Source organism: Paramisgurnus dabryanus, chromosome 20 (assembly GCF_030506205.2).
Source record: "Paramisgurnus dabryanus chromosome 20, PD_genome_1.1, whole genome shotgun sequence".
NCBI classification, from domain to species: domain Eukaryota; kingdom Metazoa; phylum Chordata; class Actinopteri; order Cypriniformes; family Cobitidae; genus Paramisgurnus; species Paramisgurnus dabryanus.
In genome coordinates, this window is record NC_133356.1 from 14,480,556 (window position 1) to 14,501,916 (window position 21,361).

At 36.0% G+C, this 21,361-nt stretch overlaps 1 protein-coding gene across 1 annotated transcript in view; it reads right to left on the reverse strand.

Annotated features, from left to right (window-relative positions):
• The window catches only part of spock2 (SPARC (osteonectin), cwcv and kazal like domains proteoglycan 2), a 33,527-nt gene extending 19,405 nt beyond the window's left edge, over nt 1-14,122 (reverse strand). The window contains exons 1-2 of the mRNA XM_065296591.1: nt 13,818-14,122; nt 1,681-1,726 (exon numbers count right to left, since the gene is read on the reverse strand). Of these exons, the coding sequence (XP_065152663.1) occupies nt 1,681-1,726; nt 13,818-14,006 (235 nt within the window). The 5' untranslated portion in view covers nt 14,007-14,122. The remainder of the gene's footprint in view (nt 1-1,680; nt 1,727-13,817) is intronic.
• Between the last annotated feature and the right edge of the window lie 7,239 nt (nt 14,123-21,361).

The following is a 21,361-nucleotide window of genomic DNA, read 5'->3' on the forward strand; positions in this document are numbered from 1 at the left end:
AAAAATTTTAAGTTACACAACTTTGGGGTTCATTTGGGGTTTTACAGCTAACAATACTTGCACAATGAACTATCAAGTAAATAGCTTGTTATCAAGTCAATCACACGTTATTAAGTTAATGTTCATGTCTTGAAAAAAAAAACATAACAGAGAAAATACATAATACATACGCTCATGTTTTATACAAACTGGAGATATATACTTAGTTATTGTCATAAAATTATGTATTGTTGCCCTATATTGTTTTTTTTTTTTAAGTAAACATGCTTACAACATTAGAAATTAGAGATTAGCCAACAGGCTAATATCTTTCAGTTGATTAAATGTCTTTCAGTTAAATCCAAATGGCTCCAGGATGATAAACAAACAGGCATGATTTCTGCGATCTTTGTACTGTGGAAATTTATAAAATTATGTATTTTCTGTGTTTTGATGTCTGAATGACCAGCATCCCAGTACAAAACAATAGGTTTAAAACGCACGCTCTGGACCTCTATCCCTCACAGCCTCGTTTTGGAATCAACATGGCGGCAGGCTGAATAAGACGTATGATGTGGACACTAATATATTAATCGTTATAGTTAATGTTATAATGTGAACGGCCCTTAAAGGGATAGTTCGGCCAAAAATGATATTAAACCTATGATTTACTCACCCCCAAGCTGTACGAGTTGCTTATGTCCATCGTTTTTCAGACAAACACATTTTCGGATATTTTAGAAAATGTTTTAGATCTTTCAAAGTTTTAAATATGGATATTTCTACAACAACACCGCGCGGATTACCCTCAGAAGACCTTTGTTTATCATCCTGGAGCCGTTTGGATTTAATTTGTGAAGGATGCATGCACTTTTTTTGGACTTGAAGGTCGTGGACCCTGTAACATTACATTTAATCAACTAAAAGATCTAAAACATTTTCTAAAATATCCGAAAATGTGTTTGTCTGAAAAACGATGGACATATGCAACTCGGACAGCTTGGGGGTGAGTAAATCATGGGTTTAATATCATTTTTGGCCGAACTATCCCTTTAAGTCTGAGGTATTAATATGCACTCTTTGCTACCAATATGGAGGTACTAATATTAACTTTTTAGGTGCAAAGGTGCATTTCTGAATGGATACCACACCATACATTAAAACTTATATACAAGTTATTTGTCTGATATTTTTGGTTTTTGAAAGCATTATTCACTCAAAAAAAAAAAGGTTGGGTAAAATATATCATAAACTAACAGTTGGGTTTGAATTAACATAGTCTATTCTAATTTGTTTTAACCCAAAATCCTGGGATGGTTGGATATAGAAATATAGACATGTCCTAACAGTTATGTTTGTCCATATTTAACCCAACCATAGTTTGAAACAATCCAGCATTTTTTAGACTGTATGTTGGTGAGAGTGTAAGGTGTCTAAGCCATTGTGATCGGACCTTTCTTCCTTGCATATAATTAATCTTTAATAATCACCTTTACACAGTGACTATGTGACATGGCAAAAAATGACAATGTGCTTTGATGTGCCATTTCCTTTATGCACAACCAAAGCCTGATACCTAAACTTGCATTGTTAAATTTAACATTGTTGTTTATCTGGTAACATTTGGATTTGAGTACTTAAATAGACGGCCTATTACAATATAGAAAATATACTACAGTAATAATATTAAAGATGACTTACTTTCATTTGAGCCTTGATTTTCATCCCATGATCTGATGTAATCATCCTGACAGAGAAAAACAGTTGTCAGTCCATGTGCTACTGAATCGTTCACAAGCTAAGCCTGTAGTCAATAGGCTCAATCTTTTATCAATACAATCCATAAGTCACACATATGATCACATATTTTAATGATGATAAGCACTAAGATTCAATGGAACAGAGAGAGGAACCAGATAAATAAAAATGAAAGAAATTTAAAGTGAGATGACTAAATGCAGACTGTAATAAAAAGCAGGGTTATAGAACTTTGATGGAGAATCCTACGGTAGATGACATTTCAAAAAAGACATCAAACACAAGCAAAGTCATGAGGCAAGCACTACTAACCTCCACTTCCTGGTGAAATGTGAGGAAGATGAATAAAAGAGAAAAGAGGAGCAGACAGTTAGAGGAGAGAGATGCATCTCCGAGGAGTAACTTTCAAGAAAACAAAGACAGACTCCAACTGCTTTAAACATCTATTTGCCTCCTGGGCAGAGCTTTGAATACATCTGTAATAATCTCCCATGTGTTCTAATAAAACAGGCAGTTGCTTTGAAATAATTATACACTTGGTGCTCATAGCACTTGAAATATTGCAGTAGCGATAAATAATAGTAGTGAACTTTATTTATCAGTGGTAATTTATCTTGTAGTGGTCGCTTTTGCTGTTAGTGTAAATAGAAGGTGAAATTACAAATTGATTGATTTTGGCTTTGTCAACTACAAAAGGGCAATAAATTATTATTTCTGCAATCACAAGTCAAGTGGCTATTGAAGTGATGCATACAAAGGCTATATAGTTGGTTAAATGACTCTGCTTTAGAAACATATACTGTTTTATGCATCCTTTTTGGGTGTGTGTATATATATATACTATAATATATGTTATTATTTTGTTTTATGGTGATACTTAGCTGTATTTTTTAAGTTATGAAGATTTAAACTAAGGTTAAAACAAACCAACTGCAGTTGAATTGATATTAATTGGAATGCACAACCAAAAAACGAGATTTCTGAAAAATTAAAAAAATCTCGTTTTGCAACAAAACTCTTCATATATAAAACTGCTGAAATTTACCACACATACAAAAAATCCTTCAAATGTGCCCTTTAGTATGTGAAATACATAGTTATTTTTAGGGATTTTTACCCAAAAATGAAAACTCACAAAATTCATTTACTCACCCTCATGTTGTTATAAACCTGTATGTGTTTCTTTTATTCTGTTGAATACAAATATATTTTGATAAATGGTGGTAAGCACACAGTTGATGGTCCCCATTGACTTCCATAGTATTTGTTTTTTCTACACTCTTAGAAAAAAGGTAAAAAAAAGTTTTTTTTAAAAGGTCCTTATAAAATTTTGTTAGAGATATGGACCTTTGATGGACCAATATGCACCTTTTAGGTACAAAAGTGTACCTTATTTCTGAGAGTGTATTATGAAGGTCAGTGGGTACCGTCACCTGTGTGGGTACCATCATTAATCAAAATATCTTCTTTTGTGTTAAACAGAAGAAAAGTTTAGAACAACATACAAGTGAGTAGATGATGCCTTTAAAGGAATAGTCTACTCATTTTCAATATTAAAATATGTTATTACCTTAACTAAGAAGAGTTGATACATCCCTCTATCATCTTAGTGCGTGCACGTAAGCGCTGGAGCGCGCTGCTACACTTCGATAGCATTTAGCTTAGTCCCATTCATTCAATGGTACCACTCAGAGACAAAGTTAGAAGTGACCAAACACATCAACGTTTTTCCTAAAAAAAAGAGTAACTATATTGTATGGCGGAATAGCACTTTTGGGAGTACTTCAACTCGCCTGAAAAATCCGCTCCCCTTCTCCCTCTCATAATGGGACCGAGTCGAAGTACTCCCAAAAGTGCTGTTCCGCCATACAATATAGTTCCTCTTTTAAATCCGCTTAGAAAAGCGATACGTTTTATTTTGTACCACCAAACTTGCTCGTATAACTACTCGTCTTAAATAGGAAAAACGTTGATGTGTTTGGTCACTTCTAACTTTATCTCTGAGTGGTACCATTGAATGAATAGGGCTAAGCTAAATGCTATCAAAGTGTAGCAGCGCGCTCCAGCGCTTACGTGCACGCACTAAGATGATAGAGGGATGTATCATCTCTTCTTAGTTAAGGTAATAACATATTTTAATATTGAAAATGAGTAGACTATTACTTTAAGGGCAGTTGGTTTCAGCACTAAACCAACACTTCCAAGTGCAACATGATCTCATGGAAATCCGTGTTATAGTCACGGAAAATTTGGGGTTGGGATTTAGGTTAGGATGTCTAAAAATGAAACAGAAAGTGATTTTAACCCTAACCCCAAGCGACAATGGTAAGAAAATAGAAAAAAACAATAAGAAAACAATACATAAAATGACACGAGAAATCGGTGGGAGTGACATGAAAAAGATATATGTGGTCCCGTCACGAAAAAAAAGCTGAATTCAGTGACATGGTCACATATAAAGTGATTAAATATTCCATGACTACAACACAGATTTTCATGAGATCAGGTTGTGCAATTGCATTTAAACTTACTTTACACCCCAACATTTGTTTAAAATCTCTCCTGGATCAATTACAATAAAACACATTATAAACACTGATTCACGCTTGTCCCTAATATGACACAACTCTGTCAGAAGAAATAAACTCATGCTGTAAAAGACCACTGGCTTACTACTGCAGTGCTTAAGAGCAATAATATATGGCGGTGGACATCCTTGATATTGATTCCCTGATATCTGCATTATTTAAGTCTGTTTCTGCTGTCTTTGCAAATGAGATACTGTGTGGTCTACTGACATATTAGATGTCTATATCAGTGAATATCTAATGTTCTACAAGGGTAGAGGAGTGAAACCATCTCAAGGGTCGCTTATTTCTTATCTTTAGATTATGCAAATTGAAGCAACCATCCATAGCAACACATCCTGAAAATGTTTAGATGTGCACTTTTTGCTGCTTGCATGAGAGTGGTAAACCCAGTGAGTGAGAAAATATTGTGTCACATAAACGCATTTACCCTCTCTGAAAAGAGGCAAGGATGAGTCACAGCAGAGAAATATTGCCACCACTAACAGAGATATTGCCATAACATATCATCATCATCATCATCCTCTTTAAATTTAATATCACCGCCATCACAAAATATCACCATCATCAAGGTCTTGACTTCTTTACGGTGATATAGAAAATATTTTTTATACAGTAAATGGGAAAGTATGATGCAAGCTTATACCAATGGGCATGCATGCAGTAATCTTTAAGAGTCCTTGTTTTTGGCACTTCATCAATTACAAAGAAAAGCCAGAGTTTGGGGTGAGACTTTCTGTTTGTCTGATCAATGACAATTACTTTTTTTTGTTTGTTTGACAGCATACTTTAAACTCATCAAAGACTAGGTAGCATCTGTGGATGGCACCTCCTATATCCAGAGTCAGCTCATCTTTGCTTTGACCTGAGTTAAGGTTGGCAGGGGTATGTCTCAGAGGACCACCGTCTCACGAAAAACATCACAGTGTCTCACCCCCTCCTGTGCTGACTGACAACTCTTTTATCCCTCACATCACTGCCATGTAATCCAACACGTCTGAACATGCACTCTGTAAATTCGACTGTGATTTAGAGGCCCTGATATCACCGGTGTATGTTTATGTGGAAAAATAAGGATTTGATTGGCACTTTAGAAAAGGATGACGAGTGAAACATACACGTGTCTGCGTGTGTTCGAGCATCAGTTAGTGGGTGAACTGGATATTTCTTTTCCACTCATGCTTGACAGTTACATCACAATGCAGATAGACAGCAAGTGGTATGCAGGAATGCACCACTGCACTCTGCTGTGGAAACGTTTGCGACATCCAGCAAACACATATCAGGAAACATCAATATGAAATGCGGGTTTATTGACTTTCTTTCTTCAGCAGAAAACATATGGTTTGAAACAACATGAGGGTGGATATATAGACCATTCAAACATGCCCCCCTTTTTTTAGCCAAATGGATTTTGCATGCAACCTCAACATCAAAGAAGCGGGCAATAATCTGTTATTTGACTTTTAATCTGTTTAATATGCACAATATTATCAATTTTGTTTTGGTTTCGGCACTTATAAGGAAATCAAAATTGCATGCCGTGCTCATAATTAATGCTTGTTGAAGGCCCTCAGTCTTCCATAATTGATAAAAGCAGGAGGGATCCTGGTTGTGATGACCTCACAGCGGCCTCACACCCACACATTTATCACACCACGATGTTGGCAGAAATCACGCAGGCTCCTCACAGTTCATAAACACCCCAGGCGGTGCATGATGCTGAGGTCCCACACATCCATCCTTCCTTTGACTCCGATTGTAATCAGTCACGTTCCGCGATCGGGAAAAGAATCCAGAGAGAAACAGGCGCTGTATTATCAGTACCTTCCAAACTATGTTTTCACTGTCACACCATGGTTTTAGCTGACAGGCATGCACGGCCTCCTACTTGATTTATGCATGAGGCCTTTCCGACTGGGATTTTCAGATTAACCGTACACGAGTGCATCAAAAAGCTCAGCTAACAGCCCACTCCCTTGACTGTGAACATATCCTGCCATTCCTCATGTGGAGGAAAAAGCTCAGAGGCCTGCCAGCCAGTAGGTTTTTGTAAAGCTGAGAGGAGAAAGGCAAGCTGCTGCTCCAGGGTAAAACTCTAGACCCAGACTGTCTGGAGAGAGTGTGAAAAGAACAGAGCTGACTTTTCGCTGAGAGCATTTGTCACTGACTTTGGCCTTTAAATTAAACATACAACTGAGACTGAAAGCATCTGTTGTCAGATACAAGAGTTACAGAATGCATTTTGATGCATGAAAGATGCACATCTCTTGACTTTTTGAGGTCTCACACTTGACACATGTCACCCTTCAACCCAATCTCAAAGCATTTTGTGGTATAGTCACACATGTTAGATTTATTTATTTGTGTTCATTGACACGGTTTTCCTCTTTTTTTTCAGGTTAATGAGCACAATGTCTTTGTTACTCGGCATGAATTACTATTGTTTTTCGTGTCCCCAAGCATGACTTTCTTTTCGTGCCATTTTATGTATTGGTTTCTTATATTTTTACCATTGTCGCTTGGGGTTGCGGTTAGAAGGACTCACTGTTACATTTCAGACATCCTAACCCAAATCTAACCTCAAGTGACAATAGTTAAAAATTGTAAAAAAAAAATTGAGAAACCAATACATAAAATAACATCCTAACCAAACCCCAAATCCAACCCCAAGCGGCAATGGTTTAAAAATAGATTAAAAAAATTTGTGCTCATTACACCAAAAAAAGAGGAAAATTGTGTACATAAACCCATTAAATAAATAAAATATTTTGTGACTATACCACGAAATGTCTTGAGATAGGGCTGCACCTTTAACAATGCTTCTATACTTTGCAGATTCATACTGTTGACCCAAAAATCTTGTTTTTCTTAATGGCTTATGCAAGTGTAAATTAAAGGCGGGGTGCACGATCTCTGAAAGCCAATGTTGACATTTGAAATCACCTTAACAAACCCGCCCCTACCCCAATAGAATTTCGAGCTTCTTTTGTTAGACCCGCCCAACACATACACAACCCAGGCAACAGAGACAGAGAGCAACGCCTCATAACCGGAAAACCACACCCACCGGAGGGGAAACAATCCATCAGTCTCCATTGACTTTGTATTACGTGAGGCTGCCTCCTTGTCATTTCTGGCTTATAACAAAAAGCAGAATAATGCCCAAAAGATGCTGTGTGACGGGATGTACAGCTAACAAGCCCAAAAAAATAAAAATACGTTTTTATAAGCTGTCAACCCCAAAAAACGAGCATTTAAAAACCCAAATGTATATACAAGCAACTTTGCATTGTACTACTTTTATTAGAACTACGCCCACTGGAGACAAACGTAGTCGACGATCCACTTTTGTGTCTTTAAATGCTCGTTTTTTGGGTTTTTTTAGCTTGTTAGCTGTATACCTTGTCACACAACAGCTTTAAGGCCTTATTCTGTTTTTTGTTATTAGCCAGAAATGACAAGAAGGCGGCCTCACGTAATGCAAAACAATGGAGACGGTTGGATTGTTTTCCCCCTGGTGGGCGTGGTTTTTAAATAAGCATAACTACGCTCTGTCTATACGTCGGTTAGTAGACATGCCCCTTACTGCTGATTGGCTACAAGTGTGTTTTGGTACTCGGCCCAATCTCAAAAATCGTGCACCCCACCTTTAAATCAAGCAAAGCCATAGAATAACCATTTTTGGGTCTTCAAAGAATCTTTTAAATGAAAGGATCTTAAAGGAAACATAAAGCACAGCAAGCAGCTATACCATTTCAGAATTTTTTTTTAAATAAATGGTCTTGCTATCACTGGGGCAGTACTTTTAAAAAGGTCCCAGTATTTACCATTTAGGTACAGATTTGTATACATTTAGTACCAGTATGTACCTTTGAGGTACTAATATGCACTAATTGGTACCAGTATGTACCTCTGGAGTAGTAATATGAAGTATTTAGGTGCAAATGTGTACTTTAAAAAAAAAAGCTTGGGACCATTTTTTTTACAATGCCCTATCAAGAACCCTGTGTGCATAGAGCCATACAGCTTGACAAAGAGCATTTTTGGATCCTTAAAGAGGGTACATTCTGTCCAGATCCATTGGTCAGTAATCTTAAATCTTCCTGCCTCTTAAGACTCAATAACACTCCCAGCAACTCAATGGGACCGACTGACAGCCCTAAAAGTGAGAGTGAGAGATACAGCAGAGGCAAGAGCTGCTTTTAAATGAGCAAATCTGACACCAACAGCAGTCAATACGGCATTCACTGGATGTGAAGGACTGAACCTCTGAGGGGAATGGATGGGGGGATGACAGGTCACGTCAACTCCATACCTTTACAGCTCTCTCTAGGATTAATCCTAGTTTTCCCCGTCTCATTATTGCTGGAGGCTTAATGCACTTTATTGGAGATTAGAGTCTGTAAAGTCGGTGCCCCTTAACTGTGGCATTTTCAAAAGCACGTCTTTGTTTATTTCAAGCAGACTTGGAAGGGAAGAATTATGCTGCCTTCATCCGGGACAGGAAACCTTTGGGGGAGAAAATAGCGTCGTCATGCTAGTATTTGTAATTGGATGCCCGGAACAAGAGCCGTTTTATTTGGTAGGTCAGCTTGATCTTCAGAGAACACTGTGTTTTATACTCAGACTCCCAGAAGCTCGGGGAGAAAGGCAGAAAAGTGAGGTTGCTTTCATTTTTAGCTCCAATTGTAACAGCACTTGTAGATATTGAAGGTAAAAAAAGAGATTTTCTCGAATTGAGCCTGACCAAAGCCTCCAAAAATGATCCTGGGTCAACCGTGCACCTGCATTCTCCAAATAAAAAGATAAATTAAACAGGAAATAATGGCGTATATGGATGTATCATCTTATGCTGCATTATCAGTAATTATGGACCATATGCTAGGCTGCTCCGACAGTTGCTAGGGCATTCCCACATTCTAATGCATGTGCCTTGAATCCTTATGGACCAGAGCCATGACAGGCCAGCACTGAGGTTCTCTGCGGTTGGTATGCATGTCTAGCAGGCTTGTCGGACGAAATCACTCGCTTCATTCGACAGACACATATTGTGCAGTTTCTATTTCTCCACTGGATCCACATATTCGAATGCTGATGTAAAAACTGCGGCTAATTTCATTAGAACACAAACTGTGCCAGATAAAGCCGAGTTCTGTCAGAAAGAGACGAACGCATTCAATATTTAAGCCACAATGAAAATTTCATAAATTAAGAAACTGAAAAAACCTTCCTCCACCCACTCTGAATGAACAAATGGTATTTTAAAGGAAATAGTGATGAATGGTTAAATGGAAGAGCATTTTTAGTTGAAGCTTGAAACATTTTTGCTTCATTAAAAATGTAGCGGTTGAATAACAGGTGCAAGCCGAGAGTGTTCTGAAGCGGAGGGAAAGCACAGATTTTTAATGAGCCTTTTCTACATTGTGAAGGGGGAGAGAAAGAGAGGGTTGCCAGCCACCACGGGATTGGTCAGCAGCGCTGCTGGTTGTTTACATTCAGCAGGATAGATAACAGATTCACTCCTGGTTTGTGAGACATTCTTTTTAAAAAGGACATTTAACAAGACTTTATTAAGATGTCAAAAAATTAGTTGGTGTCCCCAGAGTACATACGTGAAGTTTTAGCTCAAAATACACCACAGATAATTTATTATAGCATGTTAAAATTTCAGCTTTGTAGAGAGCAAAAATGTGCTGTTTTTGTGTCTGTCCTTTTCAGTGCAAATGAGCTGATCTCTGCACTTAATGGCAGTGCCGTGGTTGAATAGTGCCGATTAAGGGGCGGTATTATCCCCTTCTGACATCACAAGGGGAGCCAAATTTCATTGACCTATTTTTTCACATGCTTGCAGAGAATGGTTTATCAAAACTAAGTAACTGGGTTGATCTTATTCATGTTTTCTAGGTTGATAAACGCTCTGGGGACCCAATTATAGCACTTAAACATAGAAAAAGTCAGATTTTCTTGATATGTCCCCTTTAACAAAGTGTGAGGGGTGCAATTATCCAGAGCCACATATGAAATCCTCTAAGTGCGTCTGACATGTTTTCTGGTAAATGAGAATTTTAATCAGACTCTGAATGGCCTGATTAAGTGGATTTTAATCGAAATTATTGGACGAACACATAATACATGCAAAGACCATTCGGTTAATATCATTACCTCATTTTTGACGGAAGTGGCATTTAGAGGCTTTTGCATCTGAGCTCCTTGTATGTAGTTGTATATAGCAAGATCTTTCAAGTTGATATATATCTGATGTACAGCTAAGTTAGACTTAATGTTGCAGAGGCAATTGTGAATGTAATTGTGTCCAGCAGGGATTTGTCATTTTAAGTGATCTAATCTATTACATTCTGCAGTATATTTGGTCTTAAATGCCGACCATGAAATAAGATTAATTTTCCACTTGTATGGGAAAAGATAAGAGAGCATGACAAAATGGTTTAAACCCACACTGTGAGTTTTTAGTGTCTATGTGATGTTCCTGACTAAGCCTGAATCTACTTTATATCAGCACTTAGGGTTGATCAGTATGTAATTATCTTCAGATGTTTGTAATCTTTCCTAATATAGAGTCACTGTGATTTAAAAAAAGAACTATAACTTGATAACATAGTACTTTAAAGTAAAACAAAAACTTTCGTAATGCATGCTGCTGATTTTACTTTAAATGATTTATTCCAAGTAAAACATTTTTGTCTTCCAAATGTACGACAGCATGTCTGACATCTTTTCGGTGTAAAACATGTAATTGGAAAGTGTAACATATAGCAAACATACAGAATTTTTTTTTTTGGGGGGGGGCATTATTTTTCACAATCCAATTAAATTGATATGGTTCCACCATATACACTTTTAAAAAATGCTAGGTTTTTTCAACCCAGAGTTGGGTCAAAAAGGGACAAACGCAACCCACTGGGTTGTAATTTAACAAATGCTGGATTGTTTAAATCCATTTGTTGGGTCAAATATAAACAATTTCTGGGTTAATTTTACCTAACGGCTAAATTTGTAAATTTTTTATCCAATGCTTGGTTGAAAATAACCTATTTTTTAGGGTAAAAAAAGAAAATTGGTTGTAAAGGATGACTGACACCATCATCAGTTTATAATCAGTCTGGTTGTCTTTGTGCCCACATTCAATTTGTAGAAAATAAAACCCATTCGAACCCCACAGATTACAAGAGGCTTGTCTTAAAGCCATGGTTCTGTATCATCATAATATGTAAGACGTTAATACATTCGTAACTGAAAAAAGACACATTTAATTTAAATGACAGGGTTTGTAAATAAAACAGAAGGGACATCAGTCCAATTCATACTTCTCCTACTGTATAAAGTGAAATTAAGTTTAAAAAATCAACAATGAATGAAATTTAAAGAGTATATGAAATATTTATGTCAAATCATAACCCATGTGCATCAGCGAGCATTCCATGTTCTGCTTTCATTAGTGTTAGCTTGGTTGTATCATTATTCAGCTCTAAGAACCTCAAAGGACTTTGAGAGCCAACATCAATTTGAATTATTTGCCCTTGTCACAAGCAACACTTTAAAGATGAAATCAGCTGTGTTCAGAAAGAGATTAATTTTCAGTCTTCAACAGTTTTATCTCTGTCTCTGATCAGAGATAACAGGTGACTATTAAAATGGTGCAGAACTGTGTCGGAGCTTTTGTTAATCCTTGCGGTCTCCGAATAATAAACAAATTAACATCAGCAAACACGTCAGCATGATCTGAACCCATGCAATTTAAATAGATTATTTTTGGAAAAGCAAGGGACAGGATTGAGACCGCATTTAAATCAATATCTAATTACAAATGCAATTTATGTTAATCCATGAAGTTAAAATACTGTAGTGTAGATATTTAGGGACCATTTCTTTGAAAGTCTTGTAAAATAAAAATATATAGCCCAGCTGACTCCAAAACAGCAGACGAGCTTCAGATTATTTAAGATGTATGCATGCTGTACTTTTTCAGCATCAGGTCAAAATTGTTAAATAAACCAAATCTGAAACGACTTGCTTTTCTTGTCTGACCCAACCAAGCTTTTGTTGCCAAGGCAGCCAGAAATAATGAAAATTGTTGCTATGTTTGCTTTGAGAAAAGTGTGCTTTTATGGTGCAAGGGCTTTTTCAATTTTCTTCTCCCCCAGGCATACTTCACAAGTTCGAATTCTTTAACAACAAGTTTTATTTATTATTTATAATAAAAAAATATTCCAATTATCTGTGCTATGGCACGGCAAACCAAACTATACAGCTGCGAGCATTTCATGGCAAGTGATTCAGCTAGTATACAGTTTAAGAAAAAAACAACCTGCATTTTAACTAGATGGCCAGAGAGACAGAGAAAAGGCTGTTTTGATTCTCGTGAAAGAAAGGAGGGCTGTTATTTCGGCAAAACACCCGTATGTGTTGGACAAGCATTGCTCCTCTGCTATTCATGTGAGATGGTGTGATCAATGGCCATTGATTGGAGAATACACAGGTTGCTGCAGGGCCTGGTTTAAACCTGTAAACCACTGATATTAAAATGCTGTACCCATCCATTTATAATCCTGGTCTAATTCATACTTAATCTTTTCATACCCACATTTTGATAAGTTCCCGGTTCTCTTGAATGTGTTTTTCGACATAATCGTTTAAGGAGTTATACACTTAATCTACTTCCAGAAGGGTAAAAATAGCTGCCAGCCAAACACTGACGGAGATAAATCACGGTTTAATGTTTCAATTTTAGGTGCACAGCTCATGCAAACAGAGAACGACTGAGAACCCTTTTAAGTTTCAAGAACAGTATGTCACCTGCTGATGTCAAATATCACTACCTGTTTTTAATACCTATGTTACATATTCATAAGGGCTATTGATTTTTGCCTGAGTGACAATAAAGTGTTTTTTCTGACATTGCTTGGGATGAGATAATATTTTCCGCAAATTTATACAGAAATACAATTGGATAAAGCATCAGTTGACATAACTGTATAATAACTCTATTCTACAATACGACCTTTAGGAGATTAATAAATTCATAAATCTCCCTCTGAACACATGTGAGGTCTTATCAATTATTAAAGTTTCTTATTATTACATCAGATTAAACAGCTGGGCAATGACTGACACTCCAATGCAATCTGCTTTATTTTGTAATCAAACCTATGTTGTCAATTAAACACACAGAAACAGATGGTTCATTGTTTTGAAACAAGTCTGTGTAAACACCAGGGCAGTGTTGGCTATACAAAATGCAAATGATTGCTATGTATCGGACGTACATAATTTTTAAATAAAATTCACTCTCACAATTTCAATTTGCCCGAGAGTTTGTGATGCAATTGTGAATTTATGTCTTGGTACTAATGGTGTCTTATGAATACTGTCCAACATATCCTATCGCTTACAAATCTATCAGTATTGATAAGAGCTAAAGCAGATAGCGTCGTGCAGTGTCATCATTGATACTCTTAAAGACAAACTCACATCTCTGAAGCGGTTCCAGTGCTTGATCTTGTGACTGTACTGGGAAATGGTGGACAGCCACTGTTCATCTTCCATGAAATTCCCTGTTTTCTCGGCTTCTTTTCCGTTCTTTACGTCCACCTGCATGGAAACCCGCATGAGCATTAGCAACGGGACGAGAAGACATCCCAGATCATTCATCCACACCATTATTCCGCCTGTCTGATGTCCGATTCCTCTGCTGTAAAGCGCGAGAAACGGATGCTGAGACTACAGTGAAATGTGACCTGATTACGGGATGCGTCTTCCCTCTACGAGAGAGAGAGAGAGAGGAGAGAGAGAGAGAGAGAGAGAGAGAGAGAGAGAGAGAGAGAGAGAGAGAGAGAGAGAGAGAGACGAAAAGAGCTGCTACTATCAAGCTTGGCAGTGAACGCGTGATCGGAATTTAAAGTGTGCAAATAAAAATTATGATTTGACAGTGTAAGTGACATTGGATTTATTTTTGCCTAGTGATGACCAAGGGAAACGGAGAAGCAGAGGAAAATCATTCTGAACGTATCCTACAATATTGTATTATATAAAAAAAGGTAGGTAAATCAATTATGACACTCAAAACATAAAATGTGCGATACAAGAAATGTAAACAGCAATAAACATAAAATAGCAGAAACACTAAAATACCGTTTTGGCAGAAATGGAGATACATTCTTTCTGATGGTTTTAACTGAGGCAGGTGCGTTGCCGTGGTTACGTGCCTGGCCCGAAGTTAACTTCCGCTCTGTGCTCGTTAAATAAAAAATAAATGAATAAAAATGTTTCGGTTTCCAAAAGGGGAGACAGTGAGCATGGAACACCGCTGGATTTGACAGTCATAAGAATTAAAGAATCTGTCATTTATTTTACACAGTTATATTAGCTTAGTGTAATGGTTGATATGCTTTAGCTAGGATTTTGAATTAAGGTAATTTACTGGTTATTTATTGTGCCTGTATAATCTAAAGGACTTTGTTATTACTGCAAAGTCCACCGAAAGTTACGTTTGATCCAAAATTTGTTTATGCTGTTGCCACTGAAACGGTCTATACTTATGGTTGCACATGTTTGCCCAGATATAGTTTGTGTACAATATTGACACTCTTAGATGTCACTGTAAATAATGCAGTGTAATATTGTGAGTATCTACAGTACAATACAATATTTCTACATTACAATAAAATATTGTACAGTAGTTTGTATTGCATTCTGGGTAATTTTGTTTGAACTGGGATATTTTACAGTATACTTTCTGTAACTTTGCTGTAAGCTGGCTAGTTCTTATTTTACTTTTTAGTCAATTTTATTTTTATTAAGTCTATGTTGTACAGTTTCGCATGTGTCTCTTGTGTTATCTAATGCAGTAACTTATAATTCACTCAAAAATGAAAATTTTGTCATCATCTCTTCACCCTCGTGTTGTTATAAACCTGTATACATTTCTTTGTTCAGATGAACACAAAGGAAGATATTTTGAGAAATGTTACCAAACCTTTCGTAGAACCCATTTACTTCCATAGTATTCTTTTTCCTACTATGGAAGTGAATGGGGTCCACGAACGGTTTGGTTACAAACATTTCTCAAAATATCTTCCTTTGTGTTCATCAGAACAAAGAAATTTATGGAGGTTTGTTACAACAAGAGATAGATAGAGAGTAAATGATGCCAGAATTTTCATTTTTTGGTGAACTATCCCTTTAAGGAACAGAAGGAACTATTTCTTTATTTTCCCAACCCTAGTTTTGCTGATCCAAAAATTATTGAATTCATTACTCAAAAAATGTAATATAATCTAATTAACACCTACTATATTGGAAAATTATGTAATTGAGGTCCCCCCTATTTCACCAAGGTCCACTCAGTTTAAAATATCTGACCTTGTTTCACACTAATTTGAGGGGTAAAATTGGTTATGGTTTGAGTTAAGGGTAATTTGGGGTTTCAGATGATTGTTGATCCAGGATCACATCTTACTTTGTGAAATTACATCAACCCAATAATGGGAGGGGGGCTTAGCTGGGGGAACCCCCATAAGCTTTATAATTCGGACACTGCACAGCATACAAGCTGTACAGTATATGGCTAAAATATATAGTATGATCAAGTGCATTTAACAAATAAGCAAATGTGTAATTATTATCTGAATTCTAACAAAAGGGACACCTGAAATGGTTAGAAGGAAATGTGCACCATGATATTGAAACCAACGTGATATAACATAAAAAACATTGATTGACAGGACAATTGACCAAACATACATGACAATGTTTTTGTGTGTGAATATGTCAGTGTGTAGAGTAACTCAGTCCTGAAAGTCCCACAGGGGGTTTCAAGTGGTCTTCATATTTGAGCATAGTTGTCACTCATGAGAACACCTGATTCACATGAACACACAGCTCCAGGCAAGCAATGTAAACCTCCACATACATGTTTTGTTGCTATATGTATCAGTATCACAGTGTACTTTTTCTAAAATAATTATGATTTTCAAATTTAAACTTTATTGACACAAATAATACACACAAAATGAACACTTTGAATCTAGATGACTGTCATCATCCCATTCATCTTCCAGTGCTGAGAGGTGATGTTGTAGCACATGGACTGGGACAGGATGCAGGTTTTTTTTACTGCCCTCAGCACTTGCCAACACCGCGGTACAGTATCACTTCTCCCACTGATATTCTGCAGTAAAGGCAAACTACACTTACCCTCCATTTAACTTTCTTTCATCTCCTGTGATGATATTATTACAATGCACTGTGTTTGCCTCTGAGTGATTTTAGTGATACTGATATGTTTTGTTTCTTCATGATTTGGTTTTGCTGATTCTTGGCGGTGGTTTTCTTAAAAGAAACTTGAGACAGAAGGAATAATACAAGAACATTAACATGGCAAAGGACATAGGAAAGATGTCATGTCACTAGGTTTTGTTTTAAAGTACGGCATATTGATCTTACAAAGTGCGGCCGGCCTATACGCTTCTAATGTAATGTGAAGAAGTCTTTAGATGGTGGGTTAAGGTTGCTCCAGTTAAGCTCTGTGTCAACCCTAAACTCTATAAACCCATACGGCAAAATAAAAAAGTCTCTGGCCAAAAATATATTTTAAATATAAGTTAAATATTTTGAAAGTAAAGCTCAACTGAATATATTTTTGAATTTGGAAATATATTTCGTTTTAACCTTCATATATCAACATATATTTTAAAATGTATTTCAAGGGCAAGCAAATACATTTAAAATGTTTCATCCCAAATTGAGAAAATGTATTCTTTGCCAAAATTGAAAATATATTTATAACCTTTTAAAACTATTATGTTTACAGGTTTGTTACATAAACAAAGTTTTTCTTCCAATGCGATGTGAATATATTTGAAATATATGGAGGGCTAAATATATTTTTTCAAAATATACAAAAATGGCCAAAACATTTTTCAGTGAAAAATATTTTTGCAAGCATAATCCAAAATATATTTCAACAAATAATATATTTAAAAACATATTTTTTGCCATATGGGAAGACGCAATAGAGCCCTACATCCACCTCAGGCCTAATATCAGGGGTGTCACTGATGTATGTTTTCCTCTGAATACAGCAATACTGGAAGACATTATATTTGCACAATTTTTGCTGACAGAAGTATTTGAGTATTGTTTAAGGTTAGGCTTCCAAAAAGGGGCAACATTTTAAATGGCGTGACATTTTCATACATTACAGTACAATATTGCAACTTAAGGAAATTAATTTTTCCAAGACATATTTCATGGCCAACTAGATAAGTGACTTAGATCTCTATGTTAACCTTAAGTGTAACTTTACACCTAAAGTCGCTGTGCTGTGCATTGGAAATGCAGGAAAACCGCATCTCAGCAAGAATTAGCCAACATCAGATTTTCTCCTGTACCTACCCCTGGGAGCTGGGATCCTTTTCGTCCTGTCCAGCAATAAATCACATCTTAAATGGAACAGTGTTTTGGTTAACACACACACACATAGACACAGTTTATCTTGTGGCTTGTGTTCCTACTTGATCTCAACCACAAACCCCTTCACATTTAAATGATCATTGAATTAAACGTGTAAAATGAATTCCCTTAACATCGTTTCAAATTTCCAGTAGCATGTTTTGTTTCAACTAACCTTGATAACACAATCAGTTAGTTCTGAAGTAAATAATGGTCTCAAGACTTTAAACATCAGTAAGGCACAGACCAAACAGAAGTCTTGTCTTCTTTCATAAAACATGTTGTTTCTATGGTTACTGGCTACTCAATGCAGTCTGGGAATTGGTCTATAGCTCCTCCCCTCTCTGTGCAGCCCATTAATTCAGCTCAGCGCAATATTTCATGAAATTACAACATATATATTTACGAAATCTTAGTGTAATACCAATAACATCCTTATATGATTGATCATAGAAAAATTGTTGATGTTGAAAGGATTACAATTATGGGCCTGTAGTAATCATCTTAGAAAACTAGGTGTTTGAAATGCATTAAGAGTTGAAATAAAATGAATAGTACCAAAGAGACCTTTTTAACCCTGGAGAACCCAGGAAAATCCAAAAACCCAATTATTCTATTGAACAAATTTGACCCTGTGGGTTCTCCAGGGTTAAATAGCATTTTTAGCACATATTGCGTTGCTAAAAAAAATCAATGTTATTTTGTGTAATACAATGTGTTTGCATGGTTTATGTTTAAAAGACACATTATTTTCCACACATTATTGTTGCTCCTCTGCTTGCCTCCCTGAAACGCGTTGATTTTGTACAAAGCTTATTGTTCTGAAAAACGCAGTGTCCTCCGATTGGCCATCTAACTAGGACGTTCTGATTGGCCTGAATACCTCTCTCGTCACCCGGAAATGTGCCACTCCTTACCACGTTTGGAAGATTAGCTGCCAATGCAATACTGACAGGAATTAATATCCTCTTTACTACCCTGTCTATTCAAGCCAAATCTGATCGAGAAAATGCAGACGACCAAGCTGATCGATCAACTTATACCAGCACGTCTTGAGCAGGACATAACAGATTGGTAAGGATACTAAAACATTAAAATGATGTCTGTATATAACTTGCGTTTTCGTTTACTTTGGGATTTATACCTTATATCATTAACATGTACTAATACACCAAAGGAAATGTAAAATCATGAATCGGATAATAGGTGCTCTTTAAAATCTTCCAAGAACCTTCTTCAGTATTAAAGGTGCACTGTGTAGGTCTTTAGCGGCATCTAGTGGTGAGATGGTGAATTGCAACCAAAGGCTCAGTCCACAGCTCAACCCCCTTGCCTTTCGAAATGCAAAGTGAAGCTACGGTAGCCGCCACTGGACAAACATGTCATCGTCTGGGACAACATCATAAAGAAACATGCTCGATAAACCAGTTCATCCATTTAGGGCTACTGTATTACTATGGTGTCGCAAAATACCATGTAAGGGGACTGGTGATGTATGTAGATCAAAATGGCTCATTCTAAGGTAATAAAAACAATATATTAAATTTTGTAAGGTCTTTATGCACCACTGATAATAGTTATGTATATTATAATGCATTTCTATCAAGAGATCTTTCTATAAGTTATGCAGTGCATCTTTAATGCATTAGAGAAAGAAGAAAAAACAGGAGAACTATGATGTGCGAACTTTTAGTTGAAAACATTTACCTTTGTTTACTAAAATATTTTCCACCAAAAACAACTATGAGAATTACTTCTTTAATAGCCCATATCAGAGGCATTTTTATCCATTCATGAATTTAAAGAGATTCAAGGTTAAAACCATTTGGAAAAGGTGAAACTTTTTTTCAATGCACATCATAATCTATTAGGCTACTGAGCAGCTATAGATTCATAAAAAAGCATAAGAACATTGCTCCAGTTTCTCAGGTGCTTCAGAGATATTGGCTGCTTTTTAAATACAGACCAATACTCCTCCACACTTTGTTCAACATTCTTCCCATTCATTCCTGTATATTCCTCTGAGAAGTGATCGCCCACATAGTAAGGCACCTTCAGTGGCAGTGTGTCGCAAGTTTGTAGCCTGTGGATCTGCAATGGGTGAAAGATTTTAACAGCGTCAGAGATATTTATCATCCGCACGCAAGTCAACCAACAACAATGAGGCCTTACAAAATACTTAAAAAGTATATTTTTCTGCTGTATGTGTGGCCTCTATATGAAGGACTTGAAACTATCGTCTGGCTGAGCGCATATGATCAGTATGAATATAGGCTGGCAAACAAAATAGGAAAGGCCTGGATAATAAAAATTATTCATTTGAATAAAAAACCTAACACATAACGAACAAGGCAAGCTGCTGTTATATTCCATTACCCAAAGTAACTCTTAAAACATTGACAGTAGCCTATTGATGATGGAGTGGCCTCTTACCTCAGACACCATTGGACCATTACACATGCATATTACCTACAGTAGAAGCACAAACAATAAATATGCGATATTTTTGCTAAGAAAAAAAGCGTTTTTGTGGATGTTATGAATCGTTGAACTTTAATTTGGAAATGGTTTAAAGGGTTAATTTTTTAATTAAGAGGAAATAACTAGTCAAAGGATCTGATGTTATGTTTGAATGTATTTTTTTTTACAAAATAAACACAGAATATATCTGTCATAAAGAGACAATGGTGTTATACCTTCCATTCTCTTAATTGTTTTCTAGTATAAAGGCTTGTGATTGCCTCCATGTGTGTAATATCGGTATTACAACACAGATTTCAATATGCAAATATTTGTTTAGACACTTACAGTATTTATCACTGACAGAACTTTCTCAAAAATAACTTTTATAACAATTAAATTGCATTGAGCACGTCCATAATAAAATAAAAGTAATAAAAAAATAATTTATAGTGTTGCCATATCCATTTTAATTCCCCACTTTCAGTCATCTTAACCTAAAACACATGGTATGGATCACATTTTTAGTTTGGACCATAATACTTCTACACATAATTCTGTGTATCTGGAACCTGTTGTACGTGGACAATTATACTACTTCATGTTCAAAGAAAAATATTTGGTTATTATATTTATTGGTTCTTCCTAACCTCAAATAACTGGAAGAAATCAAAAATGCAAGCCAAACCAAAGCTTGGGTTTTAGGAGGTTAATATGAATAGGAATGTTTCAGGAAATCAATATGAATTCATTATTATTCACATTATGCTCAAGAGGAACCCATTTTGGTTACCTAGTTGTATACCCCCAAAATTTATATATATATATATCTTATATATATATATTTATATATATATATATATATATGTATATATATATATATGTATATATATGTATATATATATATGTATATATATATATATGGTTTTATTCTAAAATGTACTTCCTGTAAATTTTCTTTGCAACAATGCAAAGCTGCAGAAAGTGCTACAAAATAAAGTTGAATGAACACAATCTTAAAGCACTTACATTTGAACAACAAAGTCAACATTTAAAAATGTGAGACATGGACTTCAAATAAAGCATAATTATTAAACACTAAA